At 47.2% G+C, this 13,633-nt stretch overlaps 1 protein-coding gene across 1 annotated transcript in view; it reads left to right on the plus strand.

Annotated features, from left to right (window-relative positions):
• NOD2 (nucleotide binding oligomerization domain containing 2) overlaps positions 1–13,633 on the plus strand; it is a 51,109-nt gene that overhangs the window by 18,993 nt on the left and 18,483 nt on the right. Inside the window, exons 2-3 of the mRNA XM_007947001.1 lie at positions 1,866–1,971; positions 8,242–10,057. Of these exons, the coding sequence (XP_007945192.1) occupies positions 1,866–1,971; positions 8,242–10,057 (1,922 nt within the window). The remainder of the gene's footprint in view (positions 1–1,865; positions 1,972–8,241; positions 10,058–13,633) is intronic.

The raw sequence follows: 13,633 nt of genomic DNA on the forward strand, positions 1-13,633 counted from the left end.
GTCCTCACTAAGAAGGTGAAATTTTAACTAAGATATAGAGGAGGTGAAAGAAGAGAATTGAAGGCAGAGGGGCCAGTGCAAAGGTGCCTGTTGTATTCTAGAAATAAGGAGGCCAGTGTGCTTGGTGGATGAGAGGGGAAGAGGAACAAGAGGTGAGGTTGGAAAAGTAACTGGGGTCTAGACAGGGGTTTTAGTCAGCTTTGGTCTTTGTAAATTACTGTTGAACTTGACCTTTTATTCTGAGAAAATAGGGGAGCTGTTAGGAAGTTTGTAACCAAGGAGTGGCATGATCTGACTTTTATTTTTAAAGGCTTAGCTCTGACTCTGGTGTTAAGAATAGACTGTGGCAACAGGCACAGAGGTAGGGAGACCAGTTAAATGGCCTTTACTGGCAGTTTTCCAGATTAGCCATGATGATGGCTTGGACCAGGATGGTGGTTGAGTGTGTGATGAGAAGTGGTGGGCTCTCTAGCTGTGCATCAAATATGGAAGCCACTAGCCACTATGGCTATTGAGCACATGAAATAAGGCTGTAGCATAGTGCCTAAGGCACTTGACTGCTAACCAGAAGGCTGGCGGTTCAAACCCATCAGCCACTCCTCAGAAGGAAGGTTGGATAATCTACTTCCGTAGTGATACTGCCTCAGAAACCCAAGGAGGGGTCGCTATGAGTCAGGTCCAACTTGACAGCACATAACAACAACAACAATACAGGTGCAAAATACACACCAGATGTTGAAGACTTAGTATGAAAGAAAAAAATGTAAAATAATCTCATTATTTTAAAAATATCGATTACAAAGTGAAATGACAGTGTTTTGGGTATATTGGGTAAATAAACTGTATTGTTGAACATAATTGCATCTGTTTCTTTTTATTTTTTCAAAAGCAGCTATTAGAAGAGTTAGAATCCCTGGGTTCTAAATGGTTAATGTACCCTGTTGGTGACCTAAAGGTTAGAGGTTCAGGTCCACCCATAGCCACCTCAGAAGAGGGGCCTAGTCATCTACTTCTGAAAAATCAGCCATTAGAAATCCTATGGAGTACACTTCTACTCTGAGACATATGGGTTACTGTGAGTCAGGGTTGACCACACAGCAACCAGTTCTTATAAGATTTCAAATTAAACATGTGTCTTGCATCTGTGCCTTGTGTTAGAATTTCTGTCAGGCAGTGCTATTCTGGATACACTTTGAAGGTGGAGGCGACAGGATCTGCTGATGGATGCAGAGGAGAGACCTCAAGGGCCACTCTAAAATTTTGAGGCTGAGTAACTGGAAGGGCAAAGTTGACAGTAACTGAGATGAGGAAGGCTGTAGGTTTGATATTGTGTGTGTGTGTCTGTGTGTGTGTGTGTGTGTGTGTGTGTGTGGCAGGGGGTAGATTAGAAGTTCCAGTTTGGAAATGTTAAGTTCAAGATGTTTATGAGGCATGGAGTTAGCAAGTCCAGGGTTCAGAGGAGCAGTCCAGGCTGGAGATGTGAGTTTGCAAGTCATAGCAGAGATGATATTTCAAGCCATGAGACTGAATGGTAATCCTTCTTCCAGACAATTTCTAGCTTCCAGAATTTTATTGCTGTTATTGCATCTCCTGTTTTCTCTATCCTTGTAGCTTTATGTCTTTTTTAAAAACATTATTCACTATGTTAACAGGGTTCATGAGGTCACCAGATTGGAAGCATGTGTTCAAATCACCATCCAATACTGTAATAACTTCTTTAAGTTCATATTATTGTTTGGTTGCTTTTGTATCATTTTATTGTGGTAGAAAAGCAATGTCTGTGAAATTGTAGTAATCAGTAGAAACCTTCCCACACTTCCCCATCAGCCTTTCAGGAAAAATAATGGTGTTTGATTTTTCCATAGGCAAGAAGGCTGCTGGATCTTGCCACAGTGAAGGCCAATGGATTGGCTGCCTTCCTTCTACAACATGTTCAGGAATTACCGGTGCCATCAGTCCTGTCCTCCGAGGGTATGTATATGTTCTTCTCAATTTATTGCAAAGGCTAAGAGTGGTAACTACAGAATGGGACACGTGCCAGTTAGAATCTCTGTTACTGGCTGTGCCAGCCTCTCCAAGACTCAGTTTGTTCACTTTAAGGATAACACCACCTGTCTCAATGGGCTCTTGGGGGGATTAAAAGGATAAAAGCATTTAATGTTAGTTATGTCCCTGGGTAAGGGAGCTCTGGTGGCATAGTGCGTAAAGCATTTGGCTGCTAACTAGAAGGTCTGCACTTCGAACCCACTAGCTGCTCCATGGGAGAAACATGAGTCAATCTACTTCCGGAAAGATTTACAACCTTGGAAAGCCAGTGGGGGTCACTGTGAGTCAGAATCGACTTGATGACAGTAGGTTTATGTCCCTGGGTAGCACAAATGGTTTGCTACTAATCAAAAGGTTGGTGGTTCAGACCCACCCAACAGCACCCCAGAAGAAAGGCCTGGCAATCTGCTTCTGTGAAGATTATAGCCCAGAAAACCCTATGGAGAGTAATTCCACTCTGTAACACATGGGGTCGCCATGAGTCAGAATCGACTCAACAGCAATGGGTTGGGCTTGTTTTTATATTAGCTTTTATTACTTTCCAGACTACATAGTGATAATTGGAGCCACTGTATATTAAAAGCTAACTACTGGTTTTCCTTGCTATCTAAAGTCTCATTATCCATACTGAAAATATGTAGATACACTTTTAAAAAAATAATTTGTGTTCTGTTTTCGGTAAAAGTTTACATAGCCGTTTAGGTTCCCATTCAACACCTTCTACACAAATTGTACACTGACATTGGTCACATTCATCATCATGCCTGAACATTTCTCATTTGCATTCTGGTGGTTCTGTTTCCATTAGCCTAGTTTCCCTACCCCCTTACATTCACAACTTTGTTTTAAAGTGGTTGTTGACCCTTTGGTCTAGTGTAGATAATGTTTAAAGATGCATAGTACTTATGAGCAGTATTCATTATTTTTTGAGCCAATTTGTTCTTTAGCTACAAGATCACTTCATGGTGTTAGTTTCAGTTCAAAGTTTGAATTGTATCTCAGGGCAGTAATCTTGGGGAGTTGTCCAGTCTCAACCAGTCCTATAAGACTGTTTTTGTTTTTAGGAATTTTGAGGTTGTGTTCCATACTTTTCTCCCATTCTGTCAGGGTTCATCTATTGCGAGGAGCCTGACTGGAGTGGTGGGCAGTGGTAGCCAGGCACCATCCAGTTCTTCTGGTCTCAGGGTAGTTGAGGCCATGGTTCATGTAGACTCTTTGTCCTGTAGACTAGTTTCTTCTTTGAGTCTTTGATCTCCTTTCTCTTTTGCTCCAGATGAGTTGAGACCAGTAGATACACGTTTTGAGATATGACTGGTATTTCTTGATCTCTGAAATTAGCTACTCACTATTAAAGGAGAACTGGTGGTGCAGTGTTAAAGCATTTGACTGCTAACCAGGAGGTTGGCCGTCCAGACCCACCAGCTGTTCCATGGACAGAAGATGGGGCAATCTATTTCTGTAAAGATGTATCGCCTTGGAAACCAGTAGGGGTCACTATGAGTCAGAATTGACTCATTGGCAGTGAGTTTGGTTTATTAGGAGCTCAAGAACTAAATGAATTTAGATAACATGGTATCCCTCCATGCCCATTATCACCATCCAGACTCAGGAGCAGAAGTGGCTTGGATAGCACAGCACGTTATGTATACCATACATTGCTACCCTTTGCAACAACCTCGAGTGGTAGGTGTTATTATCTCCACTTTAGAGATATGGAAACTGGGACAGGGAGATTAAGTGATGAGGAAGAGGCAGCTGGGTCTGATTTTAGGCTGTTCCACCCACGCATCTCTCTTCTTTTGAGAGAAGGAATCTTCAATTGTTAAGACAGGGTAACAGCTCTCCCTCTGAGTCTTGCTTCCAAACTGTTGTAAGGCAAGGTCATCAGCACACAGGGCCACTGAGCAATGCATGGTGCTGGCACATGGGTTCATCACCCTGGGCCCTGCCCTCTGGGAGAGTTGGCTGGAAGTCTGTGGTTGGCACTTGAGTGTGCACTGTCTAAGCTAAGAATGAAACGTAGACATTGGTACATGGTGGTTATTCACAGCCCTGAGCACAGGGCCCAGCTGACCCTAAGTGTGTATCTGCTGTTGATATTATCAAGCAAAGCTGGTTGTTTGGGCACTGCAACACTGCCATGGTACAAGATTCCTCACATTTTTAAAGGCAATGGTTGACGTGTGTTTATTGTTTTTGAAATGAGAGAGAAATTTTCCTGCAAAGTTTTGATATCATTGGTCATGTCTGGGAAACCTACATTGGAAATCAGGGCACTGGGGAGGAAGATACATACTTTATGGTCTCCATTCAATGTTTTTGGCATATCCAGAGAGCAGTAAAAGCAACAGTGAGCATCAGTTCTATATAATTCTATAATACAACTTGATATGCCAAGAGCTATCTGGGAAAATTACTTGGAAGCCTTTAAATTGAGAGTCCCTGAGGGTGCAGACTATTAGCATGCCTGGCTATTAACCAGACAGTTGGCCGTCCCAGTCCACCCAGAGGCTCCTTGGGAGAAAGGCATAGCAGTCTTCTGAAAAATCAGCCATTGAAAACCCTGTGGAGCACAGTTCTATTCTGACATATATGGGCTCACTGTGAGTCACAGTCAACTTGAGGGCAACCGGCACCTTTAAATTGAAGACAAATGGACTGAGTGGGCCCAGCTCAGTACTTGGTTGAGTCACCGAGACATGTGATGTGGTGAACCATGCTCTGAGATCCTACCACGCTAGGAGTCTGGACCAGTGCTTCTCCATTTCCTGAAAAGGGAACTGAGCCCTCACACAGGAAGTGGGTTGCTCACTTTGGTAGCAAGATGATAAAGGAAAAGCAACAACCTTTTGGACACACCCAGGTCAGAACTTTTGCTGGAGAGCATTGGATGAAGAGGATGGGGAAGTGGAGACAGGATCAGGGTATCTTGTGTGAGTGCTCTGCCCAGGCACCCTGGTGACCCTGAAGCCATCCAGCACTGGGCCTCAGATCCAGTTCCTTTGAGACTCCTCCCTTCATGGGTGTTTGACCAGGGACTTCCATGGGAAGTTCTCAGCTGGGGGTGGCATCCAGGGCTATAGAAAGCCAACCCTTTAGAGGGACCCAGAAAAGTTTGTCCAAGGGGAGGAGCCCCAGAGTGGTGGGCCAGGCTCTGCTGATTGCCCGCCATCACTCCTTGCGACTCGGTCAAATCCCTTTTCCTCTCTGGGCCTGAGTCTCCTGGTCAGTTCCTAGGCAGTGGAGACTCAGGCCATCTTTAAGGTCCCATCCAGGGGCCCAGCAGGAAGTGTAAATGACAGGTACAGAGGCAAACGGGAGAGCCTTGACAACCAGAGAGCCTTGACAACTGGCAACGATGCATCTGGGTGTGTGTTCCCAGCATTGCCAGATCTTATCTTTTATTCCTAAGAGAAATTTAAACTAAGATTATATTGGAAATCCACGTGTCTTAGTTTCTTAGGGCTGGGAAGGCACTGAGTGGCACAATAAAGTTCTTAATAGAAGTTTATTGTCTTAGTTCTGGAGGCTGAGAGTCCAAGGTCAGGGTGTCAGCCATGTTGATTCCTTCTGAAGGCTCTGAGGGAGAATCTGTTCTGCACCTCTCTTCTAGCTTCTGGTACCTCCAAGGGTTCCTTGGCTTGTAGCTGCAATGTCACTTGGCCTCCTTCCTCTGTCTGTCTGTGTCTGTTCTCAGGTAAGACTAGGTGTGATCTCATGTTAACTAATAGGCTATTTGCAAGCAAGGTCACATTTATGGGTACCAGAGGTGAGAACGTCAACATATTTTTGGGAGGGGGACCCAATTCAGCCCACAACACCATGGCTTTTAAAAGTCAGCAAATAAGTGAAAATTTTCAAAAATACTCCCTATACCAAATACAATATGCTTTGGGCTTGGAGTGGTCCATGGGCAGCCAGTATGCAGCCTGCGCTACCCTGCATTCCCTTTGCTCATTCTTCCAATATGAGCTTGTGTTAGGCATTCTTGGGATTCTGAGTCATCCACTCTCATCACTTGTTAACGCATTTGAGATTCTTATCCCTACCACTACTGGGAGCCTGACAATAATATTTTATTTTATTATTCTAGTTTTACTTACAGTGATCACTTAACTTTTATATAATCCATTCCCATGTATTCTCTCCATGAATCCCCCACTGTTTTAGTTCTATATTGCTGCTGTAACAAATTATCACAAACTTGTGTAGTGGCTATGGCCAGAAGGTTGGCAGTTTGAACCCACCAGCCTCTCTGTGGGAGAAAGACAAGGCAATCTGCTTCTATAAACATTTACAACCTTGGAAATCCTATGAGGCAGTTCTACTCACCACTGACTCCCCTCTTCTGCTCTTCCCCTCTGGGGACTCCTGTGATTGCATGGGGTCCACTGATAACCTGGGAAAATGTCTCCATCTCATGGTTCTTAGCTCAGTCACATCTGCAGAGTCTGTTTTGCCATGTATCGTAACATATTCATAGGTCCTGGGGATTGGGACATGGACATCTTTGTGGGGGAACATTATTCTTTCTCCCACACCACTAATCATATTGATAATAAAGCACTACTTACTGTATTCTTGAAGCTCTGCTTTCCATTATTTCCTGCTAAAATAATCCTACAAGGGGTGTACTATCATTATCCCCACTTTCACAGATAAGAAAACTGAAGCTCAGAAAGGTTAAGTGACTTGTCCAAGCTAAAGGTGGACCCAGGTTGCAAACTTGGGTGTATCTGACTTCAGAAACTGAGGCCCTAAACCCTTAAACTTTCTGCTTTTCTTTAGAAAGTGGCAGCTGAGTCTGGTGAAGGACTTATCTAAGGTCACTCAATCAACATGACAGGACAGACCTCAGACACAGATTTTCTGGCCCCAGCCCAAGACTCTCTCAATCTTCTATAGTTGTTCCTGGTGTCAGGAATAATAATAACAATAGCTTATTTCTTTGGAAGGAGCTCTGGTGGTATAGCATTCAGCTGCTGACCAAAAGGTTGGTGGTTCAAACCCACCTACTGCTCCGTGGGAGAAAGAGGAGACAGTTTGCTTCTGTAAAGATTCATAGCCTTGGAAACCCAGTAGGGGTTGCTATGAGTCAGAATCGACTCGATGGCAATGGGAAAAAAAAAATTTGTTTTGACCACTTACTTACTAGTAACCAGTCGCTGTTGAGTTGACTTTGACTTATGGTGACCTCATATGTGTCAGAGCAGAACTGTGCTCCACAGGGTTTTCAGTGACTAGTTTTTCAAAAGTAGATTACCACACCTTTCTTCCTTGGTACCTTGGGTGGACTCGAACCTCCAGCCTTTCAGTTAGCAGCTGAGCATGTTAACCATTTGCATCACTGAGAAATTCAACACTTGACGTACAGTATCTTAATGGATACATGTAGAAACCTTATAAGGTAAACAAACAAACAAACAAACTCACTGTTGTCAAGTTGGTCCTGACTCATAGCGACCCTTCCTTGGGTTTCCAAGGCAGTAGGGAGCTCTCGTAGCATAGTGGCTAAGGCATTTGACTGCTAACCAGAAGGCAGGCGGTTCAAACCCACCAGCCACTCCTCGGAAGGAAGGTTGGGCAATCCTACTTCCGTAGTGATACTGCCTCGGAAACCCAAGGAGGGGTCGCTATGAGTCGGGGCCGACTCGACGGCAAACAACAACAACAACAACAACAACATCCCTACAGAAGTAGATAGCCCAATCTTCCATCCGAGGAGTGGCTGGTGGGTTTGAACCATCAGCCTTCTGGTTAGCAGTCAAGTGCCTTAGGCACTACACCACCAGAGCTCCTCTTACAAGGTGTTGTTGTTGTTATGTGCTGTCGAGATGGACCTGACTCATAGTGACCTCTCCTTGGGTTTCCGAGGCAGTATCACTACAGAAGTAGATTGCCCAACCTTCCTTCCAAGGAGTGGCTGGTGGGGTTGAACTGCCAGCCTTCTGGTTAGCAGTCAGATGCCTTAGGCACTACGCCACCTGAGCTCCCCGCTTATAAGGTAGGGACCATCATTTCTCCTACTCTGCAGGTGAGCACACTGAGACTTAAAAAGTTTATGCGTGTGACCCCTAAGTCCCACAACTTGTGAGTGGAGGAGCTGGACTTGGCACTCATGTTCCCCTACAAAGCCCAGTCTCTGGTCAGGCCCCATCTTTCACATGGACTCATTTGCCTTTTCCACCTTCCCAGATGCTGCCTGTAAGAAGTACATGGCCAAGCTGAAGACTACAGTGTCTGCCCAAACTCGCTACTTGAGTAGCTACGATGGAGCAGAGAACTTGTGCCTAGAGGACATATATACAGAGAACGGCCTGGAGCTGCAGACGGATGCTGGCATGGCTGGACTCTCGCAGCAGAACCCAGCCACCGTGGGCCTGGAGGAGCTCTTCAGTCCCCATGGCCCTCTCAATGAAGATGCGGACACAGTGCTAGTGGTGGGCGAGGCGGGCAGTGGCAAAAGCACACTCCTGCAGCAGCTGCACTTCCTGTGGGCTGCAGGCCGGGACTTCCAGGAGTTTCTCTTTGTCTTTCCATTCAGCTGCCGGCAACTGCAGTGTGTGGCAAAACCGCTCTCTGTCCAGATGCTGCTTTTTGAACACTGCTGCTGGCCTGATGTCGGCCAACAGGACGTCTTCCAGTTCCTCCTTGACCACCCTGACCGCGTGCTGCTAACCTTCGATGGCTTTGACGAGTTCAGGTACAGGTTCACCGATTGTGAGCGTCATTGTTCTCCAGTCAACCCCATGTCTGTCCAGAACCTGCTCTTCAACCTTCTGCAGGGCAACTTGCTGAAGAATGCCCGCAAGGTGCTGACCAGCCGTCCAGATGCAGTGACAGCTTTCCTCAGGAAGTATGTCCGCACGGAGCTCAAGGTCAAGGGTTTCTCGGAGGAGGGCATTGAGCTGTACATGCGGAAGCACCATCGGGGGCCTGGGGTAGCAGACCGCCTTGTCCACCTGCTCAAAGCGACCTCAGCCTTGCATGGTTTGTGCCACCTTCCTGTCTTCTCATGGATTGTGTCCAAATGCCACCAGGAGCTGTTGCTGCAGGGTGGGGGCTCCCTGAAGACCAGTACAGACATGTACCTGCTGATCCTGCAGCATTTTCTGCTGCATTCCTCCCCACCAGACACAACCCGCAGCAGCCCAGGACCCAGCCTCCTTAGTGGCAGGCTCACCACACTCCTGCACCTCGGCTGCCTGGCTCTCTGGGGCTTGGGCATGTGCTGCTATGTGTTCTCAGCCAAGCAGCTTCAGGCAGCGCAGGTAGACACTGAGGACATTTCTCTGGGCTTCCTGGTGCGTGCCAAAAGCACTGTGCCAGGGAGCTCGGCACCCCTGGAGTTCCTGCACATCACCTTCCAGTGTTTTTTTGCTGCGTTCTACCTCGTGCTGAGTGCTGACCTGCCGCCTACCATACTCAGACACCTCTTCAACTGCCAAAGGCCAGGTGGCTCCCTGCTGGCCAGGCTACTGCCCATGCTATGTGTCCCGGGCTCTGAGCACAAGGAGGGCACCGTGGTATCTTTGCTGCAGGAGGCTGAGCCACACAACCTCCAGATCACGGCAGCCTTTGTGGCAGGGCTATTGTCCCAGGAGCACCGGGGTCTGTTGGTCGAGTGCCAGGCTTCTAAGAAGGCCCTGCTCCGGCGCCATGCCTGTGCCCGGTGGTGTCTGGCCCACAGCCTCCGCAAGCACTTCCACTCCATCCCACCTGCTGTGCCTGGTGAGGCCAAGAGCATGCACGCCATGCCTGGCTTCCTGTGGCTCATCCGGAGTCTGTACGAGATGCAGGAGGAGCGGCTGGCCCGGGAGGCCGCATGTGGGCTGGACGTCGAGCACCTGAAGCTGACCTTCTGCAGTGTCGGCCCCACTGAGTGTGCGGCCCTGGCTTTTGTGCTGCGGCATCTCCGGCGGCCCGTGGCCCTGCAGCTGGACTACAACTCCGTGGGTGACGTTGGCGTGGAGCAGCTGCTGCCTTGCCTTGGGGTCTGCAAAGCTCTCTAGTGAGTATGGGTGGCTGATCCCAGAGGGGCGTGGAGGGAATGCCACCATCAGTGCAGGCACTGGAGCACCAAGCTGGGGCCCAGGAGACTGGCCCAGCCTCACCCAGCTCTGCTGCCCCTTCTCTGCCACCTAGGCAGGGTACCTTCCCCAGTCTGGGCCTTAGTTTTCCCATCTGTACAAGGTTGTCATTGTTGTTAGATGCTGATAACACTGATAACAGTGTTGTTATTAGCTGTCATGGAGTTGCTTCCAACTCGTGGTGACCTTATGTATAAAAGAATGAAGCATTGCCCACCCCTGTGTCATCCTCACAGTCACTACCATGTTTGAATTCACCATTGTGACTATGCTGCCAATCCATGCCACAGAGGGTCTCCCTTGTTCTCACTAACCCTTGACTACACAAAATACGATGCCTTCCTTTAGTGATTGATCCACCGATGACAGATCCAAAGAAAACAAGTTGGACCATATTGTGTTGTGATCCATAAGGTTTTCATTAGCTAATTGTTGGAAGTAGACTACCAGACCTTTCTTTCTAGTCTGTCTTAGTCTAGAAGCTCCACTGAAACCAGTCCACCATAGGTGACCCTACTGGTGTTTCAAATACTGGTGGCATGGCTTTCTGCATCATAACAATGTGCAAGTCACCATAGTATGGCAAACTGAAAGACGGGGGGTGGTGGGTGATAACAATATCTGTTGCTATCTACTTCCCAGAACTACCTGCTTTAATTAAACCCCACAACCATGCTGGGCTGTAGGCAGTGACATTATTGTCCTCATTATCTTCAGTCCTCATTATCCTAGGTCCCTGGGTAGCGCAAACGATTGACACTTGACTACTGACCTAAAGGTTGGCAGTTCACACCCATCAAGTAGTGGTGTGGAAGAAAGGCCTGGTGATCTGCTGCTGCAAAGATTTTCCAAGAAACCCTATGGAGCAGTTCTGCTCTGTCACGTGAGGGTCACTGGGAGACAGAATTGACTTGACAGTTATGGGCATCCTCAGTGTGAGGCTCAGAGGAGCAAAGTAACTTGTCCAGGGTTATGCGGAAAATGAAAGAGCCAAGATTCAAGAATCACATCTTTGTGGTTCCAAGTTTCCTGCTTCCCTCGAGTCACCTGTGGTCTGTGGAAAGGCTTCAGGGGCTCAGTGAGAACTCTGAAGTCACCACAATTTTGTGTAATACCTGGCTACGTTAGGGTCTATCCCATGTTAGAGGTGACGTGTGCCCTATTAGACTTTAAAATTCCTGTATGGTAGGAACTTCAGAGTTCTAAGATGTGGCTGTAGAGTTTAACCCAACCTTTGATTTCTTACATAGTGCAGTGTCGAATAAGATGATGGCATTATCCATGTTGCTTTTGGCTTCCTATCTGAAGAGATTTCACCCTTTGGAAGTCTGTGCCTCAGCATGTCTTGGGGCAGGCAGGACAGAGAGCTTGCCCAGTGTCCCAACTTCCCTGCCAGCCTCAAAAGGGGATGTCATGCTCTGTTTATAACCTCAGATAAAGGAGAAGTAACAGGTTAGAGTTGAAATCTACTCATAGCCTTGCAGGGCTTTTAGTCTGCCCAGACAACTTTATTTGACCCTAAACAAGGGACTGACTTATCCTGGAATATATTAGGGTGACATGTGTTCTCTAGGGCAAAGCAGCAAGATTCTTTTCCTCCAGGGAGCAAACACATGGGTACCTACTAAAAAACCCCACTTCTTTGAGTCGATTCCAACTCACAACTCCATAGGACAGAGTTGGACTGCTCCAGAAAGTTTGCAAGACTACTTCATCTTTTTTCTCCTTCAGAGTGGCTGGTGAGTTTGAACTGCTGACTGTCGGGTTAGCAGCCAAATGCTTTAACCACTGCACCACCAGATCTCCTTTGGATACCTACTAGAAACTGCTATTCCTTAAATAGCAACTCTGGTTATAACGTTATAAATAGAATGCAATAATAACGTCATTGTTGTCATTAGGTGCCATTAAGTTGGTTTCGACCCACGGAGACCCTGTGCACAACAGAATGAAACACTGCCCAGTCCTGTACCATGCTCACAATCACAGCCATACTTGAGCCCGATGTTGTAGCCATTGTGTCAATCCATTTCATTGAGGGCCTTCCTCTTTTTTTGCTGACCCTCTACTTTACCAAATAATAACGTGATATATATAACCAACCAGTTGCCGTGGAGTCACTTCCAACTCACGGTGACCCCTGAGTGTCAGAGCTGTGCTCCAGGGTCCTAAAGGGCTGATTTTCCACAAGTTGATCACCAGGCCTTTCTTCCAAGGTGCCTCTGGGTGCCCTCAAACCACTAGTCTTTTGGGTAGCAACAGAGCATGTTAACCATTTGCACTACCCAGGGACTCCGTATTATATATAATTGATATAAAAATTGTATGTAATTAATATACTATGAAATATAATACAAACATAAATATACCAGTCAGGGGTTTGGAGGAAACATGACACATTTAAATTGCATAATCTGAGGAGAGTTTAACAATGGGACTACTGGCAAAGGTGTGGACAAGAGTTGGGAAGAGCACTGAGGACAGTGCAGGGCCCTGGGGCTAGTCATGGGGGCAGAGCAGGGAGGATGACAGGAGTGGCTAGCATCCTGGGAGGAAGGCAGGGAGGACACTGCCTGACAGGAACTGTGGCTGCGGCAATCTGGAAGGGTGGGTGTAGGGGACTAAAGCCCTCCCTCTGCTCCCCCCTCCTCTCTGCTGCCAGTGCCATCCCCTGGACTGGGGTTAGGACAGAAAGCCAGGGAGGCAGCAGGGAGAGTAGATGTGGGAGGGTCGAAGGAGGTGACCAGTGCAATACTCTACTTCCCTAAGAAGTAAGAATCCTGATATTTTGACTTGGGAATTTCGGGACCTGTCTATGGGGGCTGTTTTCCTGTTAAAAAAGATGAATGTGAATTTTGCTGGGTAGTGAGCTCATAGTTTCCATCAAGTTCTTAAAGAGTCCCTGAAACCCAGGAAACCAGGAGCCCCTGGCCTGGATGATCCTCTGAGGCCAGCCCACCCCTGGAATTCTTGAATGGATTGTCTCTCCTGGGTTAGGGATACCCACGTGACTCCCCTATGTTGTGCAGAAGGGCTGGGCAAAGGCTGTGAGCTGGTCTGTTTCTCAGAGTAAGGAGAGGATGGTCTGGTTCCAGTTCATGGTTCTCAGGCTGTAGTGTGTGCAAAGGTGCTTGTGGAGATGCTGATTGCTGGGCCTGCCCCCAGCGATTCCCACTCAATAGGTCTATGGTGGGGGCCGTGGAGTCTGTGTTTTCAACAAATATCCCTGGTGATTCTGATACAACTGGTCCAATATTCTCATACTGTGAGACATGCTGGTATGTCTGAGCCAGCTTGGTTTTTCATCAGCAACTGAAGTCCTTGACCAAGTTCTACACACCTACACACAGTGAAACTGCCAACACTATAACAGGAGTTGAGGAAAACAAGGTTGCTGTGTGGGCATTTCCTGTGTGTGTGTGTGTGTGTGTGTGTGTGTGAGAGAGAGAGAGAGAGAGAGACTCCTTTTCCATAGCACTAAGCTGCATCTCTCCCAC

This window comes from Orycteropus afer, unplaced genomic scaffold (genome assembly GCF_000298275.1).
Source record: "Orycteropus afer afer isolate SDZICR_OR568_19922 unplaced genomic scaffold, OryAfe1.0 scaffold00009, whole genome shotgun sequence".
Classification (NCBI taxonomy): Eukaryota; Metazoa; Chordata; class Mammalia; order Tubulidentata; family Orycteropodidae; genus Orycteropus; species Orycteropus afer.